At 32.2% G+C, this 27,954-nt stretch overlaps 3 protein-coding genes and 1 long non-coding RNA gene across 5 annotated transcripts; 1 reads left to right on the top strand and 3 right to left on the bottom strand.

The window, feature by feature from the left end:
- Positions 1–160: 160 nt before the first annotated feature.
- LOC125839313 (interactor of constitutive active ROPs 4) lies at positions 161–2,862 on the bottom strand. Of its 2 annotated transcripts, none has more exons than XM_049518303.1 (3): positions 2,789–2,862; positions 1,582–1,652; positions 161–1,376 (listed from the first exon to the last, which is right to left on the bottom strand). In XM_049518303.1, the coding sequence occupies exons 2-3, from the start codon at positions 1,593–1,595 to the stop codon at positions 263–265; spliced, it is 1,128 nt and encodes a 375-aa protein (XP_049374260.1). In that variant the 5' UTR covers positions 1,596–1,652; positions 2,789–2,862; the 3' UTR covers positions 161–262. The 2 variants fall into 2 exon arrangements, with proteins under 2 accessions (XP_049374260.1, XP_049374261.1); XM_049518304.1 differs by lacking the exon at positions 2,789–2,862 and adding an exon at positions 2,655–2,707.
- A 4,840-nt stretch (positions 2,863–7,702) lies between these two features.
- On the top strand, positions 7,703–8,788 carry LOC125839341 (uncharacterized). Its single transcript, XR_007443674.1, has 2 exons — positions 7,703–7,869; positions 8,462–8,788. It is a non-coding gene; the product is annotated as an uncharacterized LOC125839341 (long non-coding RNA).
- A 520-nt stretch (positions 8,789–9,308) lies between these two features.
- LOC125839312 (E3 ubiquitin-protein ligase DA2L-like) lies at positions 9,309–17,811 on the bottom strand. The gene is made up of 9 exons (XM_049518302.1): positions 17,542–17,811; positions 17,098–17,435; positions 16,078–16,129; positions 15,921–15,966; positions 15,722–15,803; positions 15,448–15,592; positions 15,259–15,361; positions 10,685–10,751; positions 9,309–10,131 (listed from the first exon to the last, which is right to left on the bottom strand). The coding sequence occupies exons 2-9, from the start codon at positions 17,290–17,292 to the stop codon at positions 9,553–9,555; spliced, it is 1,269 nt and encodes a 422-aa protein (XP_049374259.1). The 5' UTR covers positions 17,293–17,435; positions 17,542–17,811; the 3' UTR covers positions 9,309–9,552.
- Positions 17,812–23,166: 5,355 nt separating this feature from the next.
- Positions 23,167–23,499, bottom strand: LOC125839334 (VQ motif-containing protein 10-like). Its single transcript, XM_049518332.1, has one exon. It carries the CDS (start codon positions 23,497–23,499, stop codon positions 23,176–23,178), a length of 324 nt encoding a protein of 107 aa, XP_049374289.1. The 3' UTR covers positions 23,167–23,175.
- Between the last annotated feature and the right edge of the window lie 4,455 nt (positions 23,500–27,954).

Here is a 27,954-nt window from a genome sequence, read left to right as displayed (position 1 = left end):
AAAGCAATACACCAGCATTTTGTCATCCACCGCACACAAAAACACCCAACATTATGGACCTATAGGCACTGCCCTGAATGACAGGTTATGGCATCAAGCTAAGACTAGAAAGAAATAAGATACTGCTAACACAGAAATTTAAACTCAGCATAAGTAGTAGTAGTATTGGCCAGATGCCAAGAAGAAGATTCATACATTAGCCAATAAACATAAAATGGCGAGCGGCCATTCAGCTGGCAAAACATGACGATCAAAATGACACTTATTTGTGGCCCTTCTTCTTCCAGAGGTCACCAAACATCTTAATACCAGAACCTTTTCTCTTGCCATGTCCAAAAACATCGTCTGAATCATCAACTAACCCTGGTGAACCCATGTAACTGCCATATCCGCCAACACCTGGTTCAAATACATTACCAAAGTGCTTATCCATTGATCCACACCTCTCCGGTAGCCTTCTCCCGTTCATCTCCACACCTCCTCCAGCTAATATTGCTGCTGCAGCATCTGCAGCTTTCCTCCATTGTTCTGTTTGGACTCTTAGTTTCTTCATCTCAGCTTCTAATGCCTCTTTTGCCTTCTCAGTGGCTTCAAGTTTCTCCTTTAAATTAAGTCCATCATTCTTGCTTGTTTCCAGCTCTTGTGTTACTTGGTCTAGCTTGAGGCTCGTTTCGTCTTCCTTGGCCTTAGTGGATGATATCTCTTGCATCTTTTCATTCAGCTCCTTTTTCAGGTTTTCATTTTCTTGGCTGAAAACCTCAAGTTCTTTTTCTTTCTCCTCCAACTTGGATTTCAGTGAACTAATCTCTTCATCCTTCAAATTCAGCTCTTCAAATGATGGTTTCACCCGTTCATCAGGTGAAAGACTTGAACTTTTCAAGTCATCTTCAGTAGAGGGGTGGCTAACTTCAACACTTGGAGGAGGCTCCACAGTTAACTTCTCAACTGGAACTTCAAACACATCTGTTTCTTTCATTTCATCGTCATCTTGAATTTCATGACTTGGATTGATTCTGTTGTCATTGTCATTGTTGGTTTCTTGGATTTGGTCAGACTCAACAACAGTTGGCTTCTTGGTTTTCTTCTCAAGCTGTTCTTGAGCTGCTTTTTTTGCAGCCTCAGCTGAAACTAACTGCCCTTTCAGGGACTTGAGCTCATCCTGTGCTTGGCCAAGTTGAGATTCCAAATCTGCAATTCTTGTTCCAAGTTTCCTTTGATTCAGTGGATCAGATTGAGCACCACGTGGAGAGCGACGATCACCTAATTTAGGACTCCGGTCAGTCACTGGCCTATGGTGTAGAGGATCAGACTCAGAGCTTGATGTTCTAAGTTGTGAAGGGGCTCGAGGAGATTGCCTTTGAGGCATTTCTGATCCCCTATACTCTCAAAAATTGAAAAAGGAAATTACTGTTAGATACTATAAACAATAAGTTTGTAACATATAAGAAGGATAACAGTCCATAACAAACCGGACACGGATATCCTGCTACAACATGTTAAAATACACCAATATTCTAAAAAAATCGTTTACGTTTACTCATACAGCTTGTAAAGGGAGTGCAAATCATCCCAAGAACTCACCTTGATCTTGGCATTGTGCCTTCTTAAAATGTTAAATGATGCAAAGCTTCTAACACTTCAAAAAGCTTGATCTGTGGAAGTGAAGGATCAATTATCAGTTTTAAGTCAGCAACAACATATCAATTGTAGTCACACAAGCGAGATTTAAGAAGGATAGTGTGTACGCAAACCTTGCCCCTACCTAAGGTAGAGAGTTTGTTTCCGATACACCCTCGACATTCAATAATAGGATTGAAGAAACCAGGACAAAATATGATAAATCAGTTTAAATCATATCAACAAAATGCATCAAGTTCACCACATTGCATTAGAATTGAAAGTTTTCAGAAATAATTTCAAGAAAGTAACATACAAACACAACAATAGAAGCAGGAAAAACTAATTTTGAGTACTAATTCAATGAAATTACACCTTTTGGCTTTTGCAGCAAAGCCAGAAATGTCCAACAACACTTTTTTGAGGAGTGTAACAAATAACCCACCAAAGTAATTAAGTAAATAATACAACAGTGACACATACAAAAGATAAAAGAAAGAAGCATGCTTTTAGAACAGAGCAAAAGGAAATTTTGCAGACACCTTTAACCCATGCATATGTCAATGTCATTGAAAAATGTGCACATAATATTCTAATAAAAGAAAAAAAATACTAGAAGGGGTTACAAATATTAGATTTTCATATAATCTTATTATGTCTGTTTGCATGATTACACTCAAAAAGTTCACCAAAATGAAGATCTACCCAACAAATGATCGACTACTCGAACTCTTCAAAAATACTAATGTACTCGTATCAAACCCTCCAAAAAATGCGCTTTGAAGAGTCCGAGCAACATAGAACGTGAAAGAGAATATAAACTAGAATTCTTTGAAGGACTATAGTATTATAACCTCAAAAAGTGAGATTTGCTCTTATTTTAATGTTCTTGAAAGAGAATCATAAATCACTTTTGACCAAACAAACACAAGTCCTTAAAAAAGAGGAAATTTTGATCTTTACAAAGACAAAAACAACAACAAAAGACAAAGGAAGAGAAAAATAGAAATATCAAGAAAATGTCCCTCAATTCTTACTTGTTCTAAGCAAAAGTTGATACAAGAAGCCTTGAGAATGAAAGAAAATAAAAAAACACTCACAAAGCAGAATCAAGAAAAAGGCTTTAGCTTTTTGTGGATGCAAGATTGCCTATGAATGAGGGCTTACTTACCAGCATTAAAAGCCCTTTCCTTTTTCTTGAAAAAGTGAGACAGTATAATTTGAGTGGAGCAGTAAAATTTTCTAGCCAAGTGATATTTTAAAGATTTGAACTTTGAAATGTTTGAAGTTTGAATTAAAGTTGGGTGGCAGAGTGGAAGTGGGGGGAAGAGGACAAGAGGGTAAATTTGAATGATAAAAGTAAAAGGACACCAAATAATGTCACCATGGTCTTGGAAAAATCATCTTTTCTTTTTTTAGTTTTCATCGGTGTTCGGTATTTGCATTAAAAATTTCAATCATATCTAGATTGGTGTTGAAAAATCCCATTTCGAGGTAAGACTGTTGATGAGAATAATCCTAAATTGGAACGGGATGAGAATTTTGCACTCCTTATAAGGCTTGAATAATTCTTAATTCTTTGAGCTAGTTTTTATGGTGTGACTTAGGCATAAAAACTAAGTCACCATGATATGAGGGTCACACTCATTGAATTCAATGTGGCGCAAGTTGTGAATATACTCTTGATCCATGAATATTTTGCTCTGAACTAAACAGTGAAGCCTCAGATAAAGAATATTTAAATCCTAACATGAGGAGTGTTACTCTACATCCGATCAAAAAAAAACTTTGAGTTTGTTATAAAATTGGGCAATCCTCTTCCTGATTATTCTTATCAACAAAACATTTGAAGAAGTCCATCACTAAGAATGGCAAAGGTGACCCTTTTTTTTACTGTTCTTTTGCTTCTTTTCAAACCACTTACGTTTCTTGATTACTGAATCTTTTTTCTCTTTCTCAGCATCTAAATTATGGATAACAGTGAAGATTATTTAACCTTTGAATTTCACACACTAAAACCAAGAAAATTAAATATTGGACTTTGAACCATGGAAGAAAGGAGCTATGTGTCCCATTAGATAATTGAGACAACTACTAAGAAACAATTGAAAACTGAGTTAGTATTATTTTAAGTAGTTTTTTTTTAAAAAAAGATCTTACTCCCTCATTCACTTTTATTTTATCCACAACACAATAAACATCACACGTCCCTTAAAAGAATAATACATATTTTATCGTTATAGTTAATGCTAAAGATAAAGAAAAATAATTGTATTTCTATTGATATATTAAAAATGAAAATATTCCTTTTTTCTTCACTTTTAAGTTTCAAGGTAACTTTTTGCTACTCTTTTGCTCAAGTAGTAGAAATGATGTTGTCACTGATAAAAATTGTGGTGGAGTGATAAGTATTTCTTCATTTTTAATCAACATGTCTCTAATTTGAGTCTTCTTACATATGGAATTGCCTTTGTAAGGAAGCGTTTTATACCCAATACAAAACTTTCTGGTGCGAATCCAAATTTAGTTGCGCTAGATAACGGGAAACCAAAAAAATGATGTTGTCTATAGTCTATAGCCTATTAAAAAATGAAAAATAAAAGAGACATGATTGTTCATCATTTTTCAGTCCCAGAAAATTAAAAAAAGAAAATTCTCCTACTCCTTTCTTTTCTTTTACTTCTATATCTATAACTTAAGAGAAACTTTTTCTTAATTAGATTGGGTTTAATAATAAAAATTCAATCTGTTTTTCTATGCATGGTTCTCATTATACTAGTATTAAAAGGCATATCTTTAAGATCAATTATGCTAATCATGGAGGCTAATGATGTTTGACTCTATTTTATCAAATTTCATTATCAAACAGCAACATACTCAGTGTAACATTTGCAAGGTAGCTGATAGTCCTTCGACTCAAAATAAATGTTTCAGATAAAGTTTCACTATCCATATTTAGAATCCATCCTAGACATAATCCAGCCATTAAGCAAGAATCCATATAATTAACACATTCCAATATTATTTGATAAAAGAAGCAACGTTTGTCTTTTAACACTTGATTTTTTTTCCAAAAGGACTACTTCAACTACTAGTTTCATTATTAAGGTCCCTAGACATTCTGGATATTCATGAATAATTATTTAATTAGTTTTGCAAAAATTCAAATCAAGACATTGAAAAGTGATTCAATCATGAATTAATCAAGTGGGACTCAACATCAATTAAGAATTTAGATGGGTGGCCCATGATTATATTCAAAAGAAGTAGCTAGGCTTTAATATATAAAAAAGGAACATTGCATGTGAAGTCTAAATGCATCCCAACTACTCCATGGAACCAGATTATACTTTTTTGTGGTTCTCATCCGCTGTATGGAAGCCCACATTGGAGCCCCGATTAAATTTGAATTGCGCACTGTAGGGTCCATTCATGGGTGACGGTCCCAACAAGATTTTTTTCATACCCAGGGCTCGAACCCGAGACATCTTGTTAAGGGTGAAGCAGTCACACCATTGCACCACAACCCTTGTTGGTAGATTATACATACATCAACCCAACCCCCACCCCCTTTCCAATTTTTTTTTAATCAAATACTATGAATCTTTCGATTTATTGGCTTTCACGCTTAATTACTTAAGGTAAATTTACAAATGTTTTTTTATGAATATAATGAGTCTGTCTTCTCTTTTTTGTTAATAGGGTAAAAGGTCTGATATACCCCTCAATTTTGTCATTTAGAGCTGATATATCCCTCGTTATGAAAGTGGTTCATATATACCCCTACTTATATACAAATGGCTCACATATACCCTTTTCTTCTAACGGAAATGAAAAAAATTAATTTCAGGTTAATTTTATTTTATTTTAAAAAATAATAATAATAATAATAAAAAAAAAATAATAATAAATTAAAAAATAAATAATATATATATATATATAATCTCATATGAGTATATTTAATCCTCCTCAAACATATATTTTTTTTAAAACTTTTTTTTGTTTCAATGACTAATTTAGATTTATTATTTTGATGGTCAAATTTATTTATGTTTCACTAATATTCTTGTAAAACTTATCATAGATGACCAAATTTTTTTCTTCAAATACAAAAATTAAATTATAATATAGCCACAAAAAAATAGTTTTAATTTTTTTTCTTTACACTAAGGAATGAAAGAAAAAAATAAAATAAAATAAGAAACTCAAATAATTATAATAAAAGAAGTCAAAAAACAATTTATGTATAAAAAAGATTAAAATATACCTTGAACTTTGCTAGAAGAATCATATATATCCCTAAATAATTTTTAAGAAAATTAAAAGTCAAAAATATAAATCTAAAACTAACTTTTTCACTTCCGTTAAATGAAGGGTATATGTGAGCTCATTTTGTAACGGTAGGGGTATATGTGAGCCGTTTGTATAACGGTAAGGGTATATATGAGCCACTTTCATAACGAGGGGCATATCAGCTCCAAGTGGCAAAGTTGAGGAGTATATCAAGCTCTTTTCCCTTGTTAATATTTCAAAAAAATATCGAAGCTAATGTGAGATCAAAATATTCGAAGGTATTAGATGCATGTAAACCCAAGCTCCCACACTATACCACTGACCTCAACTATTTTATTTTTTTTAAGAAAAAAATATGATCATTCTAAGTTTCTATTAAATTTAAGAAAAACTATATTATGCATATCTTATTTATAAATTTAATTTTTTATCACTAAACTATGATCTAAGTGATATACACTTTTACTTTAATATTTGACTCGTAGACGTTAACTTATCTTGATTGGTTCAGATCTTGAATCAAAAAATGCATGGATTGTACATTAATTAATCAAATGATGGGTCATAATAATGTGAATGGAGACTTTTCTTATTATAGGTTAAATAAAGAATTGATTGATCAATATGGGTGGTGATTTGTGATCCTTCCGCTTTTAAAAGAAAGTATTGGATTTAGCTCTTGGAAATGAAAAAAATTATATTAAAAGTGTCGCCCCAGAAATGGATCATATAATGCGTGAATTCAAATTTAATTAAATAATAATATAGATAACAAACACCGGGTGAAAAAAAATTGATTGAAACTCAATCATGGGGTATTGTTTTCGGCCATTAATAATTTAATATGAAAGTCATATGTGAATGCCTGCGCAGAGTGCAATATTATTTTCATATAAGCATTAATTTATATCTTTATGTTCGTTAGCTCTTCTATAAAATTCAATAATTAAAAGATTACCTAGAAATGTTTTATTTATTTTTCTATGTGATAAAACCTTTGAAATCATAATTTCCTCTTCCCCATGAAATGACGACCTACAATACTTTGGGAAAAAACATATAGAAAAGTCAATATAATTAGTTAAACATATTAGTCTATTATTTATCTTTTGTTTCATTTATTAGCTAGAGATGTACACTTTGCTCCTTATCGTTGCTGCGAAGGTCAAAAAAAAAAAAAAAATCCTTAGCGCAGCGACCAAAGTCGATCGTTACATAATTAATATCTATATAACTAATATCTATCTAATTAATATTCAGATTACTAATATGTGCATAACGCTGTCCAGCTATTAAAAATGACCCGTAAGTGAATTAAACTTAGATCCGAAGAGAAGTTATTATAATAGTAAGAATAAATAAAGTGATGGTGAGATGTAAAAATCAGAGAGCCCACCAAACTTGAATTTGATTAGATAATTGAACTTATTTGATTATTCTCACTAAATTAATATTAATAGTAATACTTTTTTTAGTTTAAAAAAAAGTCCAAACCAGATTAAGCATCTTCAGTAGTACTCCAAATTGGGTAGTACACTTGGTACTACTTAATACTCATGTTCCACAATATTTAATCTTGCAAAATTTTATAAAATTGAAATGTCAAATATAATATTAGCATTTAGCAGTACTGGAATTGTACTATAGTAAAAAAAAAAAAAAAGTAGTACTACTAAAAAAAACATTGAGACACTCTTGAGTCTTGATGATAATATATATTACATAGTATATGTTATTGTAGTACAATCATACACATGTACTTGCTAGGCCGCATTTATTTGTGAAAGAATAATATAATGTACTGCATCATATCAATAATCTTATCTATAAAAGGAGTCAAATTTGCTACATTGAACATGCCAAGAGGAAATTGAATTAAAGAAGAAGTAGAAGATGACATTTTGTTGGTGACTTTGGTCTCAAAAGAGTGCTTATCATTGTTTAGTTAATTTATTTACAGTATGTTATTTGTCTTATTTTACGTTAGTAAACTATTTATTGGAACCTATTTCAAAAATTAGTTTTTTTAGTTAATAGTCTTTCAAAAACATATTTTATATCCAGCAAGAGGTAAGAATAAAATTTATATACATTCCATGACCCCATTTATGAGATCATACTGGATATGTTGTTGTTGTTGTTGTTGTTTATTTCAGTAAATTGCTTACGTAGTATATAGTATTGTACCTTAATTGAATGTTTGATGCATGTTTGTGTGGCGGTGAAGCAATATTTGATCCTTTATATGCAATAATATTTTTTTGTTGAAGATCGTTCAACTAATCATCTTGAATCTAGCTAGTTTCTGTGATATAAAAGAGCCAATTTGTGGTTACAAAAGATAACCACCGTTTTTATATACTTCATATAGTATTTGTAAGAATGATCCTTGTTTTTTACTTTTTGAACTTAGAAATGATTTAGATGCTTTAATTTAAAATTTTAAGCATCGTGTAGTCTTGCTTTTTTGCATTATATGCCTTTTTTGCTCTAACATTTGTTCAAGAAATTTGCATTCTTGTACAATGGAATTGTGAAATAATATTTGTAGGAATATCAAGCATTATTATCATCATTATATGGACACATGGCATTATACTCTTGGGACCAAAGTCACCAACAGAGTGTCAAATTTCTCATCATTCCAAGGTCAACAACAACGACGGAGCCAGAATTTTTATCAAGGAAAATCAACGTCTTTTCTTAATTAATGATTTCTATTGTTTTGTTGTTTTATATTAGTGCCTTTTTATTTTCATTGGAGGATGTAACCAGCTTAGATGTAATCCCCAGATATATATGTAATGATCAATCCCCTACCTTTTGGGGTATGTTTACTAAGCTTGTGTTTGGACATGCAATATAAAGTAACACTTTATTTTGTCTCTCATGTTATTGTGACAGGATTATTGTATTTGGACGGATACAGATATAAGATAATTATAATTTTTCTCAATGTTCTGAAAAATATTTAATCTAGGAAAATATGCCCCTTCAAATGAAAAAGAAGACTTTCCTAATGAATGAGAATAAAACAAATTTCATAAGTGATATTCTAAGTCCATTATTTCCTCCCCACTCACCCAACGACCTTGAACATCCCACCCCCGACCCCCACTCTTCACCCCATAATAGTAATTGTTCTTAAAGACTACATACACGATAATTCGAAACAGAGAAAGTATATATTCTCCCTTTGTAACATGGTATCATCTTTCTGAAGTTATCAACTGGCACTTATGTGTAACTGGCATTTGAAGTAACTTGTCATAAAACTATTAAACATCCTCAGAAATTAAAGCATTGAAGTCCATAAACACACCATTTGGCTAATTTTTAAAAAGAAACAAAGTACAACTTCAAGTAACTCGGCAACTATTTACAATTTGTGAATGAGTTTAACTTGCAAAACTTGATATATGCAGGGCTCAAGCAACATTTCATTCACTAGAATCAATTTCTCTGTTTTCGTACAACAGTATACCGAAATACGAAAGGGATGAAAAGTGAGATGGAAAAAGGTAGAGGAGAAGGGAAGGGAAGGGAAAAAAAGTAGTTGCATTTTCTTTTTTGCTTTTTCTTTGGGTTGAGTGGCGATGAAACACGAGTGGAATCCTCACAACCCCACATCATCTAGCACTACTAGTGCCAGGCCACCCCAGGTGGACTAGACCGCGCACTTGCCTCAGCCAGTGAAACAGCCATAGCTAACATCATCTGCTCTTCAAAATTCTCAGGAACGATTGAACTGGTGGTGGGTTGAAGATCACTTACCATTTCACCCTGCAGAGGGAATGAGGCATCATCTTCCATTTCGTCAGAGACTGCATAACTAGTACCAACTTCGGCTACCATGGAACCATGATCTGCCCATTCACCGTCCTCCCTTGGTATTTCCAAATGGCTTTCAGGTGACACGTGCATGGTGCCCTCAGCATGAGGGTAATCATCATTCTCTAGCTCCTCCCTATTGGGAAACCTATCACATGAAGGATGCTCATTGTACGATGATGACATGTTCCGACTGTAGCTACTGGACTCTCCACTCATTTGCTGGCGCTCAGCAAGGGCTGCAATTGCACAAGCAAGACCACCAGAAGGAGAGGAAGATGAGCCAGAAGCTGCGGGATTGACTGCTGGGACACATCGATGATCTTCTTCTGTATATTGTTCTGATGGACCAACATCACTATAGTCCATACTTCGATTTCTGCCATTCTCCTATCATGTGATCAGTTTCATGTGGAATATTAAGTGATATACCATAATAACGTAAGTTCCACAGGTAAAAGCATGACCGAATGATCAACCAATCCCAAAGAGTAACATCATGTTAAAAGCAGCAATAGACAACACAGCGAAAGAAAAGAAACGATATCCCATTTCAATGGGAACACCACTCTCACATTTTTTTTTTTGACAAAGGTAACAGTAAGTCAGTGACACCACTCTCACATATTTTCCACTAAAGATTTTCAAAAAATGCGAAGGATGACTATCCAAAATTCAAAAGCAATATGAAAAGTCCCTGGGGGGAACAAGAAATTCCCATTTCCATCATACTCGAATTGAGAGAAAGATGACACTTTTGACTCATTTACGCCACAACCATCCACAACGGAAAATAGAAAAATCAAGCACTTCCCTCAGAAAAGAGAAATCAAACACTTCAAACAGTACGTCAAACAAAAGATAAAAGCTCTAGCTTTCCTCCCCAACAACAGGAAAAAAATGACAAAGGAAGAAGCAAGAAGATAGTGTGTGCATAATTTACCTGAATGGATAACCATATGGCTTCCATAACCATGATATCCTCAAGATCCAAGTCAAAATCATCCTCCCTATGTTACAGATCCAGGAAAACAGGTCAGACCATGTAGATAGGCTAAGCTTTTTTTAGGAACACAGGGTAGTAAAATTCAATCAGAGATCACTGTGAACATATTTCATCCAGCTTTTGCTTTTTCTTTGACAAACATGCATATAACAATACTCACAATAACTCTAACACAAAAGCAACAAAACCAAGCAGTGCCTCTACCTCACTGATATCAATGAGACAATCTATGGACCGGTTTAGCAACAACTAGTTAAAAAATTATGTGATACTACAGCTGGAAATTTCAACTATAATGGGAATAAATCTCATCTCATATACACTAGCTTTTTGAAAATGGTTCAAGACAATCCAGATTTGCACGTTGAACATGGCAAGACTATAAGGTAAGACTAAATAAGATAATATAATTTGATTCCTTGACCCAGCCGTTATATTTTGGGTAAGTCGCTCATACGCCAGCGACTTGACCGTTTGGTCATCTCCAAACAGGAGGGCCCTTTATGCATTTTTGCTTGGATAAGTGTCCCTTTTGGCTCCGGATTCACTAACACACCACCCTATTCAGCATTATTATTATTCACTCTACCAAACGACCCCTTACTGTTTCAGCATGAACTTATCTTGAACTTTGATTTTGCTTGCATGTTATCTGCTAACTGTCTTATGGTTCAACATAACAGGAATAAGAAGTCAAAGAGATACCAACCTAAACATCACCTGATTTTGTTGGATTTATTTGAAGGAAATAACAGGGAATATAGTGACTCTAGTAAGAGTTGGTTTTCCACTAATAAAAATGAAGGAACAAGAGGAAGGTGAACTGAAAGAAGCTAAAAGATAACTAATTGCAGGCAACATAGCCAAAAAACTGTAAATTGATGTGCGGAACTTTCAGCACTCATCTGTCTTTTCTTACAAATACAAATACACAGTGCAACCTGACACTTACCCATAGCACCAGATTCATGATCCAAACTACTCCTAGAGGCGGTAAACTTCTCGATGACCAATTAGACTCGGAGCCTACACTTTATAGGAGAACTTAAAACAATGGCACAAGGACTTATTAATATCTTACTTTGGACCATCTAAACAAATTGTTCTAAAAAGTGATTATTTGGTAACTGAATATAACAATCAATTCATTTCTTGCAACAGTTTGTTATCGTCCCTCAAAGTTGATTTTCTTGTTCTGAGAGATTAAAAAAACTAAGTCGATTAGTTTTATCAGATGAAATCCAAGCATAACATGGCCCTTTTATCAGCTTCCATCAAAACTTGAAGAACGTCATATTTTAATTCCCCTGTTTGACATTCCACCAATCACCAATTCGATCAGCCAACTAAGCCTCAATCCTAAACCAACTGGGTCAGCTACATGAATCTTTTATATGTTGCAGTCTTCATGCCAATATCACTCAATAACTCAATACTTCATATTTTAAAACAAATTAAGATTTTCTAAATCACACTCATTCCTAAATTGATATACAAATCTTTGACCAAACTAAAGAGACTCTTTGAAGCCAGGGCTCGGTATAAAGGCTTAATCAAATTGACACCTCTACTAGCATGTTCTTGAAAATCAGGCCCTGAAACTTAAAGTTGACACTATACACCCTCTAGTTGGTCATATCTGTTTTAAGACGCCTCCACCTTTTGACCATGCTTATGTGGCATCAGTCTGGCTGATGCAGCCAAATGGGTATAGATCACACAAGAAACAAGTTTATATGTGAAAAAATCCTTTTTTTTCCTCCCCCAATCCTCACATTCATTCCCTACACACACCCCCTTCTCTCTCATATATTCTTTTTCATGGACGTTAATTAGAAATCTCCATTGTCACCATAGTACCATCAGCTCGAAGCTTTGTTGGGCCACCATTTGTACCTTTCAGTGTTTCCATCGAGCTCACAATTTCCTCTATCCGCGACATTCCATCATCTACTAACACCAACGAAAGCGCATTCATGGAGGCTTTCATCAAACAGCTTAATTATAGAGGTAGAAGTCTTTGGGCCTAATGGAAGAGAAACCAACAGTGGGGGCCCAAAGACAGCTTTCATGTGCTGCCTGTTTTACGACATTGGCCAACTGACAGCAAAACAAACGGGAGCGATTGACCAGGAACGGTTCTGTGGGAAAGGAAAGGTGAGGGGCGGTAATGACAATGACTATCAGGAAGATGGTGGTTTCTGGCAGGGGGAAAAAAGAGGAAAGATATGTCGTTTTTGTGTTCCTCGGGGTTTTATTTCCTGTTGCCTTTTTTTTTTTTTTCAACAGTTCATGGTTGTTTTTCCAATGGAGGATGAGAGGGGTGATCGGAGTAGAGACAAGAATCCCAGGAGATTTATTTGGAGGCAAAGAGGAAGCTAACTGGAAAAGCTTTTTGGCGACCCCCAATCAGAATACTCTCCTTCACTGTTGAGACTTAGGTTCATTTATCAAAAAGTACAAAGAATAGAACATAATCTTTGCTTTCTCCACCTTTTTATTTTATTTCCGTCTTTCGAAATGATTTGCAACCGACGTCATAAATTTGTGTGATGAATTTGTCAAGCACTATGATAAACCCTCTGGAGGCACTTAAAAGTTAAAACATGTGTTCTAACCGAATAGAAGTCTTTAGTTGGAAGAACTCTACGTATAGAGGTTGACTTTGCAAAATTGTGCAAGTAGATGTATCAACTTGTGTATTAAAACCAAAGATAAGTGCAACAACGACTAGTAATTTTCGTAATCCCAACTTACTGATAGGCTTATATGGGTCCTTGATTTGCATTAAGTTATATTCTTACCTAAGTCCGCAAGAATTCCGAGAGATAGTAGATCTTCTGCATGACATTTCTCTGCTACCTACCTCTCTAACACCTTCATCACACCTCTAGGCCAGTTCATATAGTGGTAACTAAGGAAATGGAATCCTTGTGCATCATTAGTTGGTCAAAAAGTCAAACGAGCATTCAAGCTTAGGATTGACTTATTGACAATCAAAAAAAGATTGCTTAGACAAATCTTTTTGTGTGAGACTACGACGTCTACAACTTCTCTGATCGACCTGCACAACATATACGGATCCTCTCCATCCTTGTATTCATTACAATTAGAACATCCTCCACTATTTACAAAACAAGGAACAAAATGGTCTCGTTTTGTTCCTTTGGTTGAAAAAAGAAGTCCAAACATAATTGATCTTGACCCATAAGGTATTAGTGTATGTTCACATACAATTAAGATCACATTTCTCCAAGTCTTAGGGATTGATGAACCATTTTAGACGATCTTTTCTCATTTTACTTTTTGAGTGTGCTACTTGCACCTTCAATAAATATAACCATTTCTAATCTTGTATGTGTGGACCCTTTTTTTTTCTTTTTTTCTTTTTTTTATGTGTGGACCCACCTCTATCTTCAAGTAAATATTTTTGATGCCCCAAAAGAATGGTCTAGTGATTGATGCATCAATGTTACAACACCGGAGAACCTATATTCGAACCAACTACAACACTTGGTGTGCGCCCATCTACTCCACCCTTAGTAGAAAAGATTAACTTGACATGTTCTTGTAGGCTGCATAGGCTAATCGATGAGTTAATTGAGGGGTGTGCAAGTCAGTCCTAACTCCCAACTATGGCATTTATCTTGTGAATATATTGATCCTTAGCAACCCAACATACAATCCCATATAATATTGTTGATCTCACAAGCATAATAAAAACTTTACGTTCACTCAGATAGGTATTTTTCCATCGCATAACACTACTGTAGCAATCCTCCATTTTAGACATCCCATTTTGACTTATATGGACATGTTTATCTATCATATCGTTCTCATGAAATACTGAACCTATATATCTAAATTGTCTGCAGTTAGGCATCACATCGCATTCTAATCTCACTTCACCATTCCAATCAATTACATTGTATAATAACCTATTATTTATGTGGGATAACAACACCTAGACAGATCTGTAGCCCTAGAAAAAGATCTAAGCAATATCTCCTCCCTAGTAAGCCCCATCCTCACGAAAACTGCATACACTATGGATCCATTTTAGAGAAACTGTATTATTACTCCACGTAACTAGTAATCTTAATTTTCAAAATTGTAGCTTTCCAGAATCTCCGAAACTCTCAAAGGCAATTGGTTAAAGGATTGCAAATGTCCAAAATCCAATCACTAGTTTACTGTAAGATGTACTATCTGGTACATCAAAGGATCTGCATGAAAGATATCCCTTCTCCTCCTACTCCTTCGTTGAATTAAGTGAAATTCACTATTACTTGATTAATCTAAAGAAACAGTAATACTTCGCTCAAAACAACATGCACACACAGATTACTAATTTATTGACTGTACCTCTGCAATTTGGGTTACCTTTGTCAATATATGTAAGATGATTTAATGGCTAGAATCAGACTATCAGGGGACCAAATTCTTCACAAAATTTCTCACAAATTAGGGAAAAGGGATTTGAACCAATTAGCACCCGAAAAAGTGTGTACCTATTCTGTCTCATGCGTTGAGGTTGTCTAGTTGTTGGAGCTGCACATGTCTCTTGAGAAGTAACAACTTCTCCACCTTCTACAGCAGAAGCAAAAGATGGTGCTGCAGATAAGATGGAAAAATAAGACTGGAGTATAACCAGAAGTAGTGAAGCCAAAAGGAATAAATTCAAAGCTTAAAGTAAATACCTGCTGTCGAGCAATACTCAATCTCACTTGGACCAGCAATACTACTGGAAGAACTAAGCTCTCTTCGTTTATGCATTTTCTCTTCATCGTCCTGCAGCTCCTGCTGTCTCATCCTTATTTTGGCTTCTATTACTCGTTGTTCCTCCTAAAGTAACAACAAGACGGATAGAAAAGGATACAGATATCCTAAATTCAGTATAAGACTCCTTAAAGCAACATGTAATTGTATTCAAGCAATCACACAAAGAAAATAGAACAGTCGATAAGATCTTACAATTTGCTCTATCCCTTTCTCTTCCTTCGTTTTTACCCCACGATATTCCACCGCATAGTTTGAAGTTTTACAAAATGGGCATCTTAGAACGTTAAGGTAGGCAACACAGAGCAAGAATATTAATAGAGGGGAAGAAGATGGGTGAAATATATTTAGCAATAAGTAACCAGTAACCACTAATGAGGGAAATCAAGGATACTGTGTTGGACGGGTTGAATTGGGAGTCTTCATCTGCAAAAAACACTCTGTCGCCAGGAAACAAGTCAGAAACTCATTCAGAAAATGGAACTTATTATCACATCAAACAGTAGAACCATAATAAGCACATGTAATTACAAAACAGGGATAATAAATACCTGTACAAATGCCTTTCATGCAACATCTTGAACGGTTTAAACTTGGATAATACTGCAAAGTTCAATATGAACAAAGTTAACAATTATAAATAGCATGTCAGTAAACATCTTGTCCCAATTCTTTCAAATTCTATCCTAGTCCAACATGAATCAGGAGTCAGGACAAGCAATGAAACAACTACAAGAACTACTACTTTCTTTTTTATTTTTTTGATAACCAAGAAATCCGTCTGTGACCCACCCTTTGGACCAATCACAGCCTTCTAAACTCAGTGGATAATGGGCCCGCCCCTCTACCCTTCTCCACTTCAATACCAGGCTTCACTTTGCATGGTGTAGGGCTTGAACCTGCGACCTAAGCCACAAATCCTCCACTTTTTGCCACTTGATCTAGGCCTTGGGGGCTACTACATTCTTTTATCACGATGGTATCTAGGCCAGCTTGGACGCACCTCGACGATTCCACCAGGTACCTACTACCTCTCACCAGCACAAGCACAATACTGGGCAACTCTACCAATCACCTAGTGTTTTTTGCCTCCGAGATTTGTACATGAGACCTCACGGTTCTCCTCCCACTTCAATGACAAACATGTTTGTAAGCACATCGTCCCAATTCTTTCAAATTCTATCCTAGTCCAACATGACTCAGGAGTCAGGACAAACAACAACAACAAAACTACTACATTCTTTTATCATGGCGATATCCAAGACAGCTCGGGCGCACCTCCACCTCCCACCAGCACAAGCACAAGTATTGGGTAACTCTACCAATCACCTAGTGTTTTTTGCCTCCAGAATTTGAACATGAGAACTACGATTCTCCACACACTTCAATGACCATTAGACCACACCCAATACTACATTCTCAATCCCAAACTAGTTGAGGTCTGGCTATATGAATCATGCTATGCTCTATTCAGACCAGTTACATTTCAATGACTCAGGACAAACATATGCAAAAAAACATTTCCAACTTCAATAATGTGAAAAAAAAAACAAAAAGGAGAGAAAACTAACCAAGAAGCAAATGGGGCATTCCTCAAGGTCAGCATTGGGACAATCATCATCACCAGGGTAGCAAGGAGCAAGCTTGGAATCAAGAATGAGTTTTCGAAGCTTCTTAATATCCACATCCTTATGCTGGTACAACCCCTGAGGCCTAGTGTACTTATCATCCACCACTTGCTTCCTCCTTCCCAACTTATTACCCATTCAAAATAAATTCCCCCAAAAACAAACCAAAAAAAAAAACAGCAAAGAAACAAGAATCTCCTAGCCCTAATTTTCACATCTCAAAATACAAAACTTCCCCACCATAAAAAACATGAAATTTCAACAACATAAATTCACCCATCCTGCAAAATAAAAAATACCCAATTCAAATTTTCACAAAATAGAAACAATAATTACGTAAAAATTTAATCTTTAACCAAAAAAACAAAAAAAAAAAAAAAAACCCACCTGAGGAAGAAGGCAATGGGAGAAAAGAGAGAGAAGGAGGGAACAAGATCAGAAGTTTCTTCTCTGTATACAAAAATTTGTAGTGTGTGTTTCGATATCTGATTTACACGTATATTATTGTACAATTTTTATATATAAATAAAAAAAAATAGTACTTTCTTTAAGAACTATATAAATTTTTTATATATATTTTATTCTCTTAATATAAATAGATGGAATTATTTGTATCTTTTAGAAGCTTGCGAATAGCAGGGAATGAGATAAGCAATCCGCAAAGCAAAGCACCGTATGAGAGAAAGAGTAGTACAGCCGGAAAGAATCCACCCCACCCACCCACCCACCTTGACCCCGTAGGGGTTAGAGGAGGTAGGGTAAGTTGATGATATTTTTTGTCAAATTATTAGTATAAGTTTTTGTTTTACTAAGTCAAATTATTATAAGTTTATTATATTCAATTAGATTAATGCAGATTCATATCAGGTAAAGTTTGTTGTCATTAAGCTCGTGTAATTTGTTCTTTCGATTCAGGCCATGTTATGCACTAAAAATATATATATATATATATATCATGTGAACTTGAGTTATGTCTTATAAAGTTATAGTTCAATACAATATTCGATCAAAATATCACGTGGACCTTACTTTTAGAAGCTTGGTCGATCTTACTTGACTTGTTCTTATCAGGTTGGTCTTCTTAAGAAATGTCACACTTATAAAGGGGAAAGTACTTTGTATTGTTAAGTTTTTCCAATCACATAGTTCAACATTAAAATTTATGATTAACGGGAAATGCAAGGAGCATTATCGGTCTTTTTTGTCTCGCTTGCTATTGAGAAGAGAGAATTGCTGTCATTCTTCACTTCGTTCGAGAATTAACGGCACATAAATAAGTTTTTCATTAGGCCTTTCAAGGAGGAAGCGGATTTTTTTCTAAAATTTCAAAAAAAAAAAAGAAATGAAATTATTTTCGTAAGGCAAGAAAGTATGGTGGCACAATTGACTTTTTCCCTCTCCTTTCTAAGAAAAAATTTCATTCATCCCATTATAATACGTGATAATCAAATTTTCTAGTATTAGTCTCTTATAATAAGTTGGTCCACCATTAATCTGCTTATTCTGCCATGTAATTAACATGAACTTTCAATATTTAACACCTTTTAAAAATATATAGTATATATTAAAAGTCATGTAGACGCATTTGAATTTTATTTTATTTTTTTGTTATACACGCTAAAACTCTTCAAATTTATATTACATTCACGCATAATAAAATCAGTGTAATGATATCCCCAATTAACTTCTTCTTTTTTTTGTTTAACTCATTTAATTTGTGGAAGCTTCAAAATATAATACACATCGTAATTAAAATATTATCTCATTATCTTTAATGGAAAATTAACTTATATTGTAAAAAATAAATAACCATTAACAACTCAAAAACAATAAAAAATAAAGGAATCATACTGTTTTCATATTTAACTTTGCATGCACGTTAATTCAGATATAACCTGTGTCATCTTCCATTGAACAATTAATATTCAAATATTGTTAATTGTCCTTGTCAAATATAAATTTATAACGTGGAAGCAAACGAAAAAACAAAGACACACACATTCTATATTGTTCGTATCAAGCAATATCTTGTCAAACTTCATTATATTAATACCAACATATATCTGAAAATTTTATAATATTTTTAGTAAGGTATTATATATATTATTTTAAAAAAGAAATATATTAATATTTGAAATTTACTGTGTGCATAATATTATTGATCGATAGTATATTATTACTCAACATTTGATTATAATTGTTAGAGAGGAGTAATCCTAAAAATAAATATCACTGTTGTTATAAGTAAAATAATATTATAGAAAAGTAAATATAACGAAAATCAAATTTTGAAGGAAATTAGGTCATTATTGCCGTAAAATGTTATTATAATGATTAATGAATCTTGTTATAACGAGATTTGATTGTGTATAATATATGTATTAGTAAAGCCCCTTAATTTGGAGGTCAGGAAATTTGGAATTATTAACAAATCTTGTCGTATTAGCTGGAAAAATAATGTGGCCCAACAAAACAGCGACACGTTTTCAAAAAAGCCTTAAAAAATCCAGAATTCTTGTGTTTATGGGGGCCATAAAATTGTTGCTTTTGGGGGTCAACACTTTTGTAGTATTATTATGAAATTGGACCACACTATTATACTATTAAGAACACAAATTTGGTTGACCAAGAATCTTGATTTTGTGATTTATATTAGCTAGGGATTTGATTTTCCTAATTACATTTTTTTTTTCCTATTCTGCATTAATTTTAAGAAATCTCGAAATAACTTATTCCTTCTGTATAATTTAAATCGTTAAAGTAACTCAATGATATCTAATCTTTATTTGTTTTGTTGTTAATTTGTTTACCATTTTGTCTAATGGAACCTAACCATAATTAACAACCTTCTAATGCACTTTGCTTTTTAATTTGATAAAAAAGTTCATTAAATTGGGGACTACTCATAAGTACAAAATTAATTAATGATGACCTAAATATTATCCAAAGTAGTTCAACTCCCTTGTTGGAAATACTTACGATAGTGAATTAGTGAGGACCATATTTAGGTATTTGGCGCTATATTAATTTGCTTTTCTCAACTGCCAAATTAAAATGACCTAGGAAATTTTTTAAAATCAAGCTACTTTGAACTAATATTATTACCTTATCACTTCATAAGTATGTAACTATAAGACTCATATCGAGCTTGCCCCTTTTTTTAGGCACAAGAATGCGAGAATCAATCCAAATAATAAATCGTTTTTTCTAAAAGTTGCCTCAAGCAAACGATCTAATCCTATCGCCAAAAAGTCGCTGATATAGCGCAAGAATGCTCACAATTTTTTTCTTACTCTTTCACTTTCTGATCCGGCTCGCTCCCGACTTTATAAAACAATATTTTAATAAACTCAAAATTTTGAACCAATTATTGTACAGTAGTTGATAGCCAAAGGTTCACCAAATTCGTCTTGTCTGTATTATGTTGGTTCTATTTTATTTAGTCAAAACAACTATATATCTGATAGACTGCTACTGTATATAGTACAAATTATGAATCTATATAGGATGACAAGTTGGATACTTAAAATATAATTGTTCAAGAGTCACATGATGAAGTCATCGGATATAATTAAATGCAATCCCATATGTGAGATTCGAGCAGAGTGGTGTGTATGCAGATTTTATCTCTATCTTATGAAGATAGAGAGATTGTTTTTGATAGATTCCAATTCAAATAGTAGAATATAATATGAAAGACGCAGATTCAAAAAGGAGATACAATAATGAAGAAAGCACGAAGAAAATAAAGGGAAAAAAACAAAAATAGCAACACAAATTCTACTACAAATGAAATAACAAGGTAACAATAAGTGAAGAATAAGATAGTACGAGAGTAATAATAATAATAGTTATAAGGAACTACACAATATTGATAGACCTTACTAATCTTCTACCTAACCCTTGACCTCCATATCCTCCTATCTAATGTTATATTGTACTTATTAAGTTGTAGGTGTGCGGTGACTAAATCTAATTACTTCTCATAAATACTTCTTCGGCCTGTCTCTACCTCTCCTTAGACCTGCCATATACAACATGTCACACTTCCTTATTGAGGCATTTGTGCATCTCCTATTTTCATGTAAAATATATTTTGATATATCTTTAGTTTAAGTCACAAATTTCAAAATGTTTTTATTTAGTAAATTAAAACGGAGGAAGTAGTAGATGTTGGATAAATAGATGGTTCATATTACTAGCTCTCTTTGGTCCAGACACGAAACTAATATATATATAATAATTTTTTTTAATTCAATATTTGATATCAACATTGAACTCAACTAATTTAAATTGACGCGGAATTTTTTTACCTTATGAAATAAAATACTTTGTACTAAAAACAATTTTATAACCAAATAGCTTATGAACTGAATCAAAGATTCAGACAAAAACAATGAATAATTTGGGCCTGAGTGTTACGATCTTCTGGGCCTGGGCTAATGGATATATGGGCCTTGATCTATTGATTTACGTAAATGTCCTATTTTAGCTTACTATTTAAATTTAGTCTCTATTTCTAGAAATTCAATATAACCTTTGAGACTAATAAAATATTAGACTTTCATCTAATTAACGTCTATAAACTTTTTAGATCATGATTATCTTTTTCATAAAATTTTCAGTTTTGCTCAAAATTGATTTTTTATCAGGGTTTTAAAAATATTTAAATTCTAAGAGATATAAAAAGAGTGTCATTTAATAAGTAGCTATCCAAAAAGGATAATCATACGGCTGATTTACACAAATATACCTTTTTAGACTACCATTTAAATTTTGTCCATGTTTTAAAAAAAATGTTTGTGCAAACTAACCTTTGAAAAATTACTCTCACAAATAATATTAGATTCGCATCCAATATTTGCTCTATCTCTTTTTAATTTTACGAAAAAAAACATTAGTCTATCATCTAAGTTTGAATATCTTATAAAATTTTAGTCCATTAAAAGAAATAGGTTTGACAATGGGCTGGAAAAATTTAACTCTTGACTTGTATCATGTCCATATGAAAATGAAAGAATATGAACATTAATTTGTTCGAAATTATAAAAATAAAGTTTTGCTAGTTACATAGATTATTTTTTTTTTTTAAAAAAACCTATAATTAATTAAAATCATTGTATAAAAGTTATTTACTAGATGCATAGTATGTCCCAAAATATTGCCGCTTTAAAAACTTAAGACAAAATTAATTAATTAATTATTTTTTTTATCTTTGCTATTAAAAACGTCAAAAGCGATTAGTACTATAATTCTCACTTTTCAATAGTGGTATTTATTCTATTTCAATCAATATTCTTTTACTTTCTTTTTTTAATCCATTTCAAAAAAGATTACATCTTTTTATATCTGGTAACTTTATAAATCCAACATTTTACGTGACTAGTTTAATATACTACAATATTAAAAAACATTTGAATACATTACACATTTTTTCAACTTAAGACTACCTGATAAAAAAAAAAAATTCCTCATTTTCTTGAACTCCATATATAATCAAACTATAAAACAATAATTATCAAGACTTGGTAAGGGCATTTTAGTAAATTGTGCAGAATCCCCTCATCCATTCGTGCTAAGAAATTGAAAGATAAACCTCAAAAACAGAAAAAATGATGAAAAGGAAGAAAGAGACGTTAAAAAATATAGAAACTGCTTTCAAAATAAATATTGAACTTTTTTTCCCTCATTTTCTAATTGAAACTGCCAATACATTAACCAACACTTAAAGTGGCATGAAGAGAGCTAGTAACTCTAAACTAGAAAATCAAAAGTAAAAATCCAGAAAATTAGAGAAGAATAATTAATAAATTAAAGAATGGTATAAGCGTTTTAATACATCATGTATAATCCAAACTTCAAAATAAAAGTTCATCTAAAACAAAGAATGAATCAAATGATAGTAGAAGTGCATGCTTTAATAATTCGTAACGTAATTCAAATACATACATACGTCACTTGAATCGAGAATCTGTTAAACAATTTCTCTTGAACTCTACATATTGAATTATACTGAATATGTTATTGTTGTATTTCGTCTGAATAAAGACGAAGAAGATCATCTAAAGTAGGCAACTCCTTGAACAACTTGTCAAATTCGTTAAATGACTTCAATCTCCCCAAACTCGGTCCGACATTCTGATCTTCCCAATAATTACTACTACCGTGGCCGCATCCGTTATACGGAGCTGCCACGGGTAGTGGCGGTGGAGGAGTGAAAGCTGACTCCACCGCCACGGTGGAATTCTTGCCGGTCAGTTTCTGAACGACCGATTTGAAACTGCTGGCATCTGTTTCTATGTATTGTGTGTTGATTATCACTATCTTTACTGGAATATTTGACATTTTTTTTTCTTCTTTAAATTGGAAAATGAATGATTTTTTAAAATTATTCTTTTTTGCTGTTGTTTGTCTGAGTTTAAAAGATAAGAAGTGTGTGTATATTTATAGAGGGAAAAAAAAGGACTTGGAAGTTTGTACGGCAAACAATTGAAGTGTTTTTATTTATTTATTTAATTTAGTAGTTTTGACATTTAAGAAATTGGCGTCATTAAGGAAGAGTTGACCGTTATGTGCTGTCTGGAAGGACCAGAGATTGAGTCAATTGTCAAAGGCACGCATTTGAGAAAAAATATTTTTTACTATTATTGTTCCACGAAATTGCATCCACTTGATTGGCTTTTGGCAACATGTGATGAATTTTTACCGAGCGTGGATGGTGGTGGGATGGTTGAGACCATTCGATAGTATTTTTTACAGTACTTTATGTAGTTATTTTAAGAAAAATTACGAGAGTTAACAGACATAATACTAGTAAATTTTTCTTAATTTGTTGAAATGGACAAGTAAAAGGATTTCTTTTAATATGAGGGTCTAGTAAAAGGTTTCCTTTTAATACATCTTAAATATATCTGGATAAACGAGATTATAAAAGATATTTGAGTGCATTATGAGACTAAAATTTATCTTATCTAGTAATGAAATGAGAAATATAAAATTTAATTATTTATGATTCTATAAAGATATTACTATTTTCTTAAAAAAAATAAATTTACATCACATGACTTGGAAGTTTGGAATAGTGGGAATAGTAGACCATAATAAAGACTTGGTTATACATTTGATATATTCTATATTTCTATATATCTACTAACAATAAACTAATATATATTCAGGTGTAAAATCAATAAATTTATATTACATCAAAAGGACCTTCACTCTTCTTACTTCATCATTGTCTTTTATTCACACCAAATTTTTCCCTAAATATTTGAAGAAAAAAATATTAAAAAAAGAGTGTTCATACGATTTTGAATTAGTCTTTATTTGCGTACAAAACCTGACGACTGCTGAATGTACTTTAATCTTGACCCATAAATGATAGAACATGTGGTTGTAAACATATACACATCACAAGCACTAAATTATATGACATCGTTTAATTGATGAGATAAAAATAAGAATTTTAAAATATCGTATCTCATATGATTATCTTATCACGTGTTTGATTATGAATATAATTTAATTTTAAAATTTATTTATTCCACCATTTTAGTATAAACGATGAAATATGTTATTTTAGTTGTGACTCTCATAATCAGAAGACTCCAATGATCAATTGCTATAAGCCCTTTGATTTGGGAGGGGAGTTCACCATTGTTGGAATATACAATGTTGGTGTTGTAGTTGTGACTAAGAAAAGCTAACTTGTCAGCCACTTAATTAATCTCCCTATAACAATGTGTTATAGAGGATTCACTTTGATTCAACTATATATTATAAGTAGAATTTAGATATTATTTTATGTGAAATAGAATATAACATATAAGAATGTGAGGCTAGTAATGCATTTACTAATTAATTAAAACTATTACATGACAAAAATAATCCTTTATGTAGAACTAAAATCTTATTTTGTTTAAATAAAATCAGATTCTAAAATATCCATTATATATAGTGGAGTACTTTTTAATGTAACAAATGAAAAAAATTAATGATAAACAATCACTATATTATAATCCCCGCATTATATTCCTTATTATTGATTCATTCATAACTTACTTCTAAACCAAACATCTCTAAATTAAGTCTTCCTTTTTAAATTTTTCCTAAGCTATGATGCGATACGATATATGTTTGGTAAAACCTTTTTTTTCTTGCTATAATTTACACCATCTCATCATGTGTAATATATGTGTTAAGAAATACACTTCTTTCACTTAATTATAATTAATTAATATATTATTTTCAACTCATTAAATATCATTTTACTTAACAATAATCAATTAATATAATTTGACTTATAGTTTGGTGTCAATAATAAAGATACTAAAAGTGGGGTTCTTATAGTACCAAGTTGTGCATGCTGCCAATGGCAACTTGTTTGTTGTCTTTAAAGCTGTTTTTGTAGCTAGGGACATTAAATTATATAAGTTTAATAATTAGACAAATTGAAAGGGTCAATGACTCATGCCATGCTATGTTTCAATATTTCATTTGTGGTGTCAAATAAACACGTTGGACTGAATTTAAGAATAATTATCTTAATCGATATAGAAGCTAAATAGTTAAACAAATAATTTGATTCATGAGATAAGATGAGATATTTTAAAATTAAGTTGAGATTATTAAAATTATACTTAGTTTGATATAAATCACTAATTGTAAAATAAATTTATACCTTAAACTTGATGTTTTTTTTATCCATCCGAGTGATGGAATAAATTAACATGTTTGACAATGATAATTTTTTGCTTGATGTGAAAATTAGCGTTTAGCCATAAAAATTTCAACTTCATGTTATATATTGGAATTTAGAAAACACTCAAAGGCCAAAACATTTTATTTTTTTTACCACATGGGTTTTACAACTTTATTTTCACTTTAATAATTTTTTCTTTCTAAATTTATCCTGAATTTTTCATTTATATAAAAAATAACCCCATTTAAATTATATTTCATGTTTTTTTATAAACAAAATACATTTAATTTTAAATATTTATTGTAAAAAGTATAGCCAAAACACAACTCCAATTTTGAAAATACTAAAAAGCTCTTATTTTCATAGCCAAACGTTCTAGTTTTAGGACTATAATTTCAAAATAACTTTATCCACGAATCAAACAATCCCGACAGTGGGGTACTTAAAGTACCAAGTTGCATGCTGCCAATGGCGACTGGTTTTTTGTGATCTTTAAAAGGCTAGTCGGGCTTGCTATATATATTGACTATTCATAAGTCTTTGACATAAAAAAGGTCAATAATTGTCAACTGTACCTTAAGTCAGTATCTTCACCCAGGGGCGGATCTATCAAGGGGTGTGGTGGTGTCACGCCACCCCCGAACTTCGACGGAAACTCTATACATACATAGGTATATATATATATATATAATATTTATATAAATATAAAGCGTGCCATCCAGAGAATAAAACTGGCTTGTGGTGCCACGGTAGGATGGCAATTTTAGAAGGCTGATGTTGTGGATTCGAATCTCGCACATTTTTTAAGAAAAAAAAGGCTCCAAGCACGTTTTTTTAAGGAAAAACAACTGACACAATTTATTTTATTTTTTATAATTGTTATTGACTTAAATTAAATTAATTACATTATTACTCCTTTGACTTTTCTTTTATTTGATTAAATACTCAATAAAAATGTAATATCTTGTTATTTATATTTTATTGATTGATTTATGATATATATCGAAACGATGAATAATTTAATCAAATATAAAATTAATTTAATCGATAAGTTTATTTGGCATCCACGGACTCTAAATCCTGGATCCGCCACTGTCTCCACCCACCTCAAGTCATTAGTAACTTTTTTTCATGTGTATTATATAAATATATCTTTTAATATGATATCATTTTATATTTACATCTTTTAATTTTAAGTATGCATAAACAGATACTTAACTATTCAACTACTCTGAATAATGAATATATAGTTCCAAAAACCAAAAAGAAAGAAGAAGGAATATAAAAAGAATCATGTTAGTTTCATCTTTGCATAAACCTACGAAAAGTAAATAAATATTTCACTTTATAAAGATGAAAATCAACCCATGTTTTATAAAGGCAAAACTTGGAAGGATCATAGATTGTTTCCAAAATACAAAAGGGTACCATTGGATTCTCCAAAAGAATAGTCAAGAGTTTTGATCAATTATGAATAATTTGACAATCATTAGTCATTAGGGATGACAAACGGGGCAAGGCAGGGTAGGTTTTAAGTTATGTAGGATGGTGTCGCTATCTATCTATCTATTGTAATTCACCTTGTGTCATTCTATTAGAGGAAATTCATTGAATTGTGAAATTACTACGTACACACCTGGTCATATCGAGGATATAAAAATGAAATTACCCTTTATAAAAAGATGAATTTAAAATCAAAATTATTACTATACGAAATGAAATGAAGCAAGAATGGATTAAAGTCTTCACAGATTTATGCAATTTTTGCCCTGTCCCACACCGTCTTTATCATCCCTATTAGTCAAAAAAAATGTCCATTAATTAACAACACATAAAAGTCTTGATAGGGCCTACAAGACCCTAAACACCCTTTCTTTGTAATTTCTTATAATTAATTAATTACATAGACATTTACATTGTAGCAATTTTGTCACCAATCATTTCTTGTACGACAAAATCTCCAACACTGTAGGGGCGCAAAATGTTGTGATATTTTCTACTTTTTGTGGTCAACCAAACACTATTTATTTAATATTTCATACTATAAAGTATTTTTCTATTTTTTTTAAAAAAATATAGTAGTATTTTAGTTCAGTGTA

This window comes from Solanum verrucosum, unplaced genomic scaffold, assembly GCF_900185275.1.
Source record: "Solanum verrucosum unplaced genomic scaffold, falcon-dt-bn FXZP01000170.1, whole genome shotgun sequence".
NCBI classification, from domain to species: Eukaryota; Viridiplantae; Streptophyta; class Magnoliopsida; order Solanales; family Solanaceae; genus Solanum; species Solanum verrucosum.
This window is presented reverse-complemented; position numbering and strand designations above follow the sequence as displayed.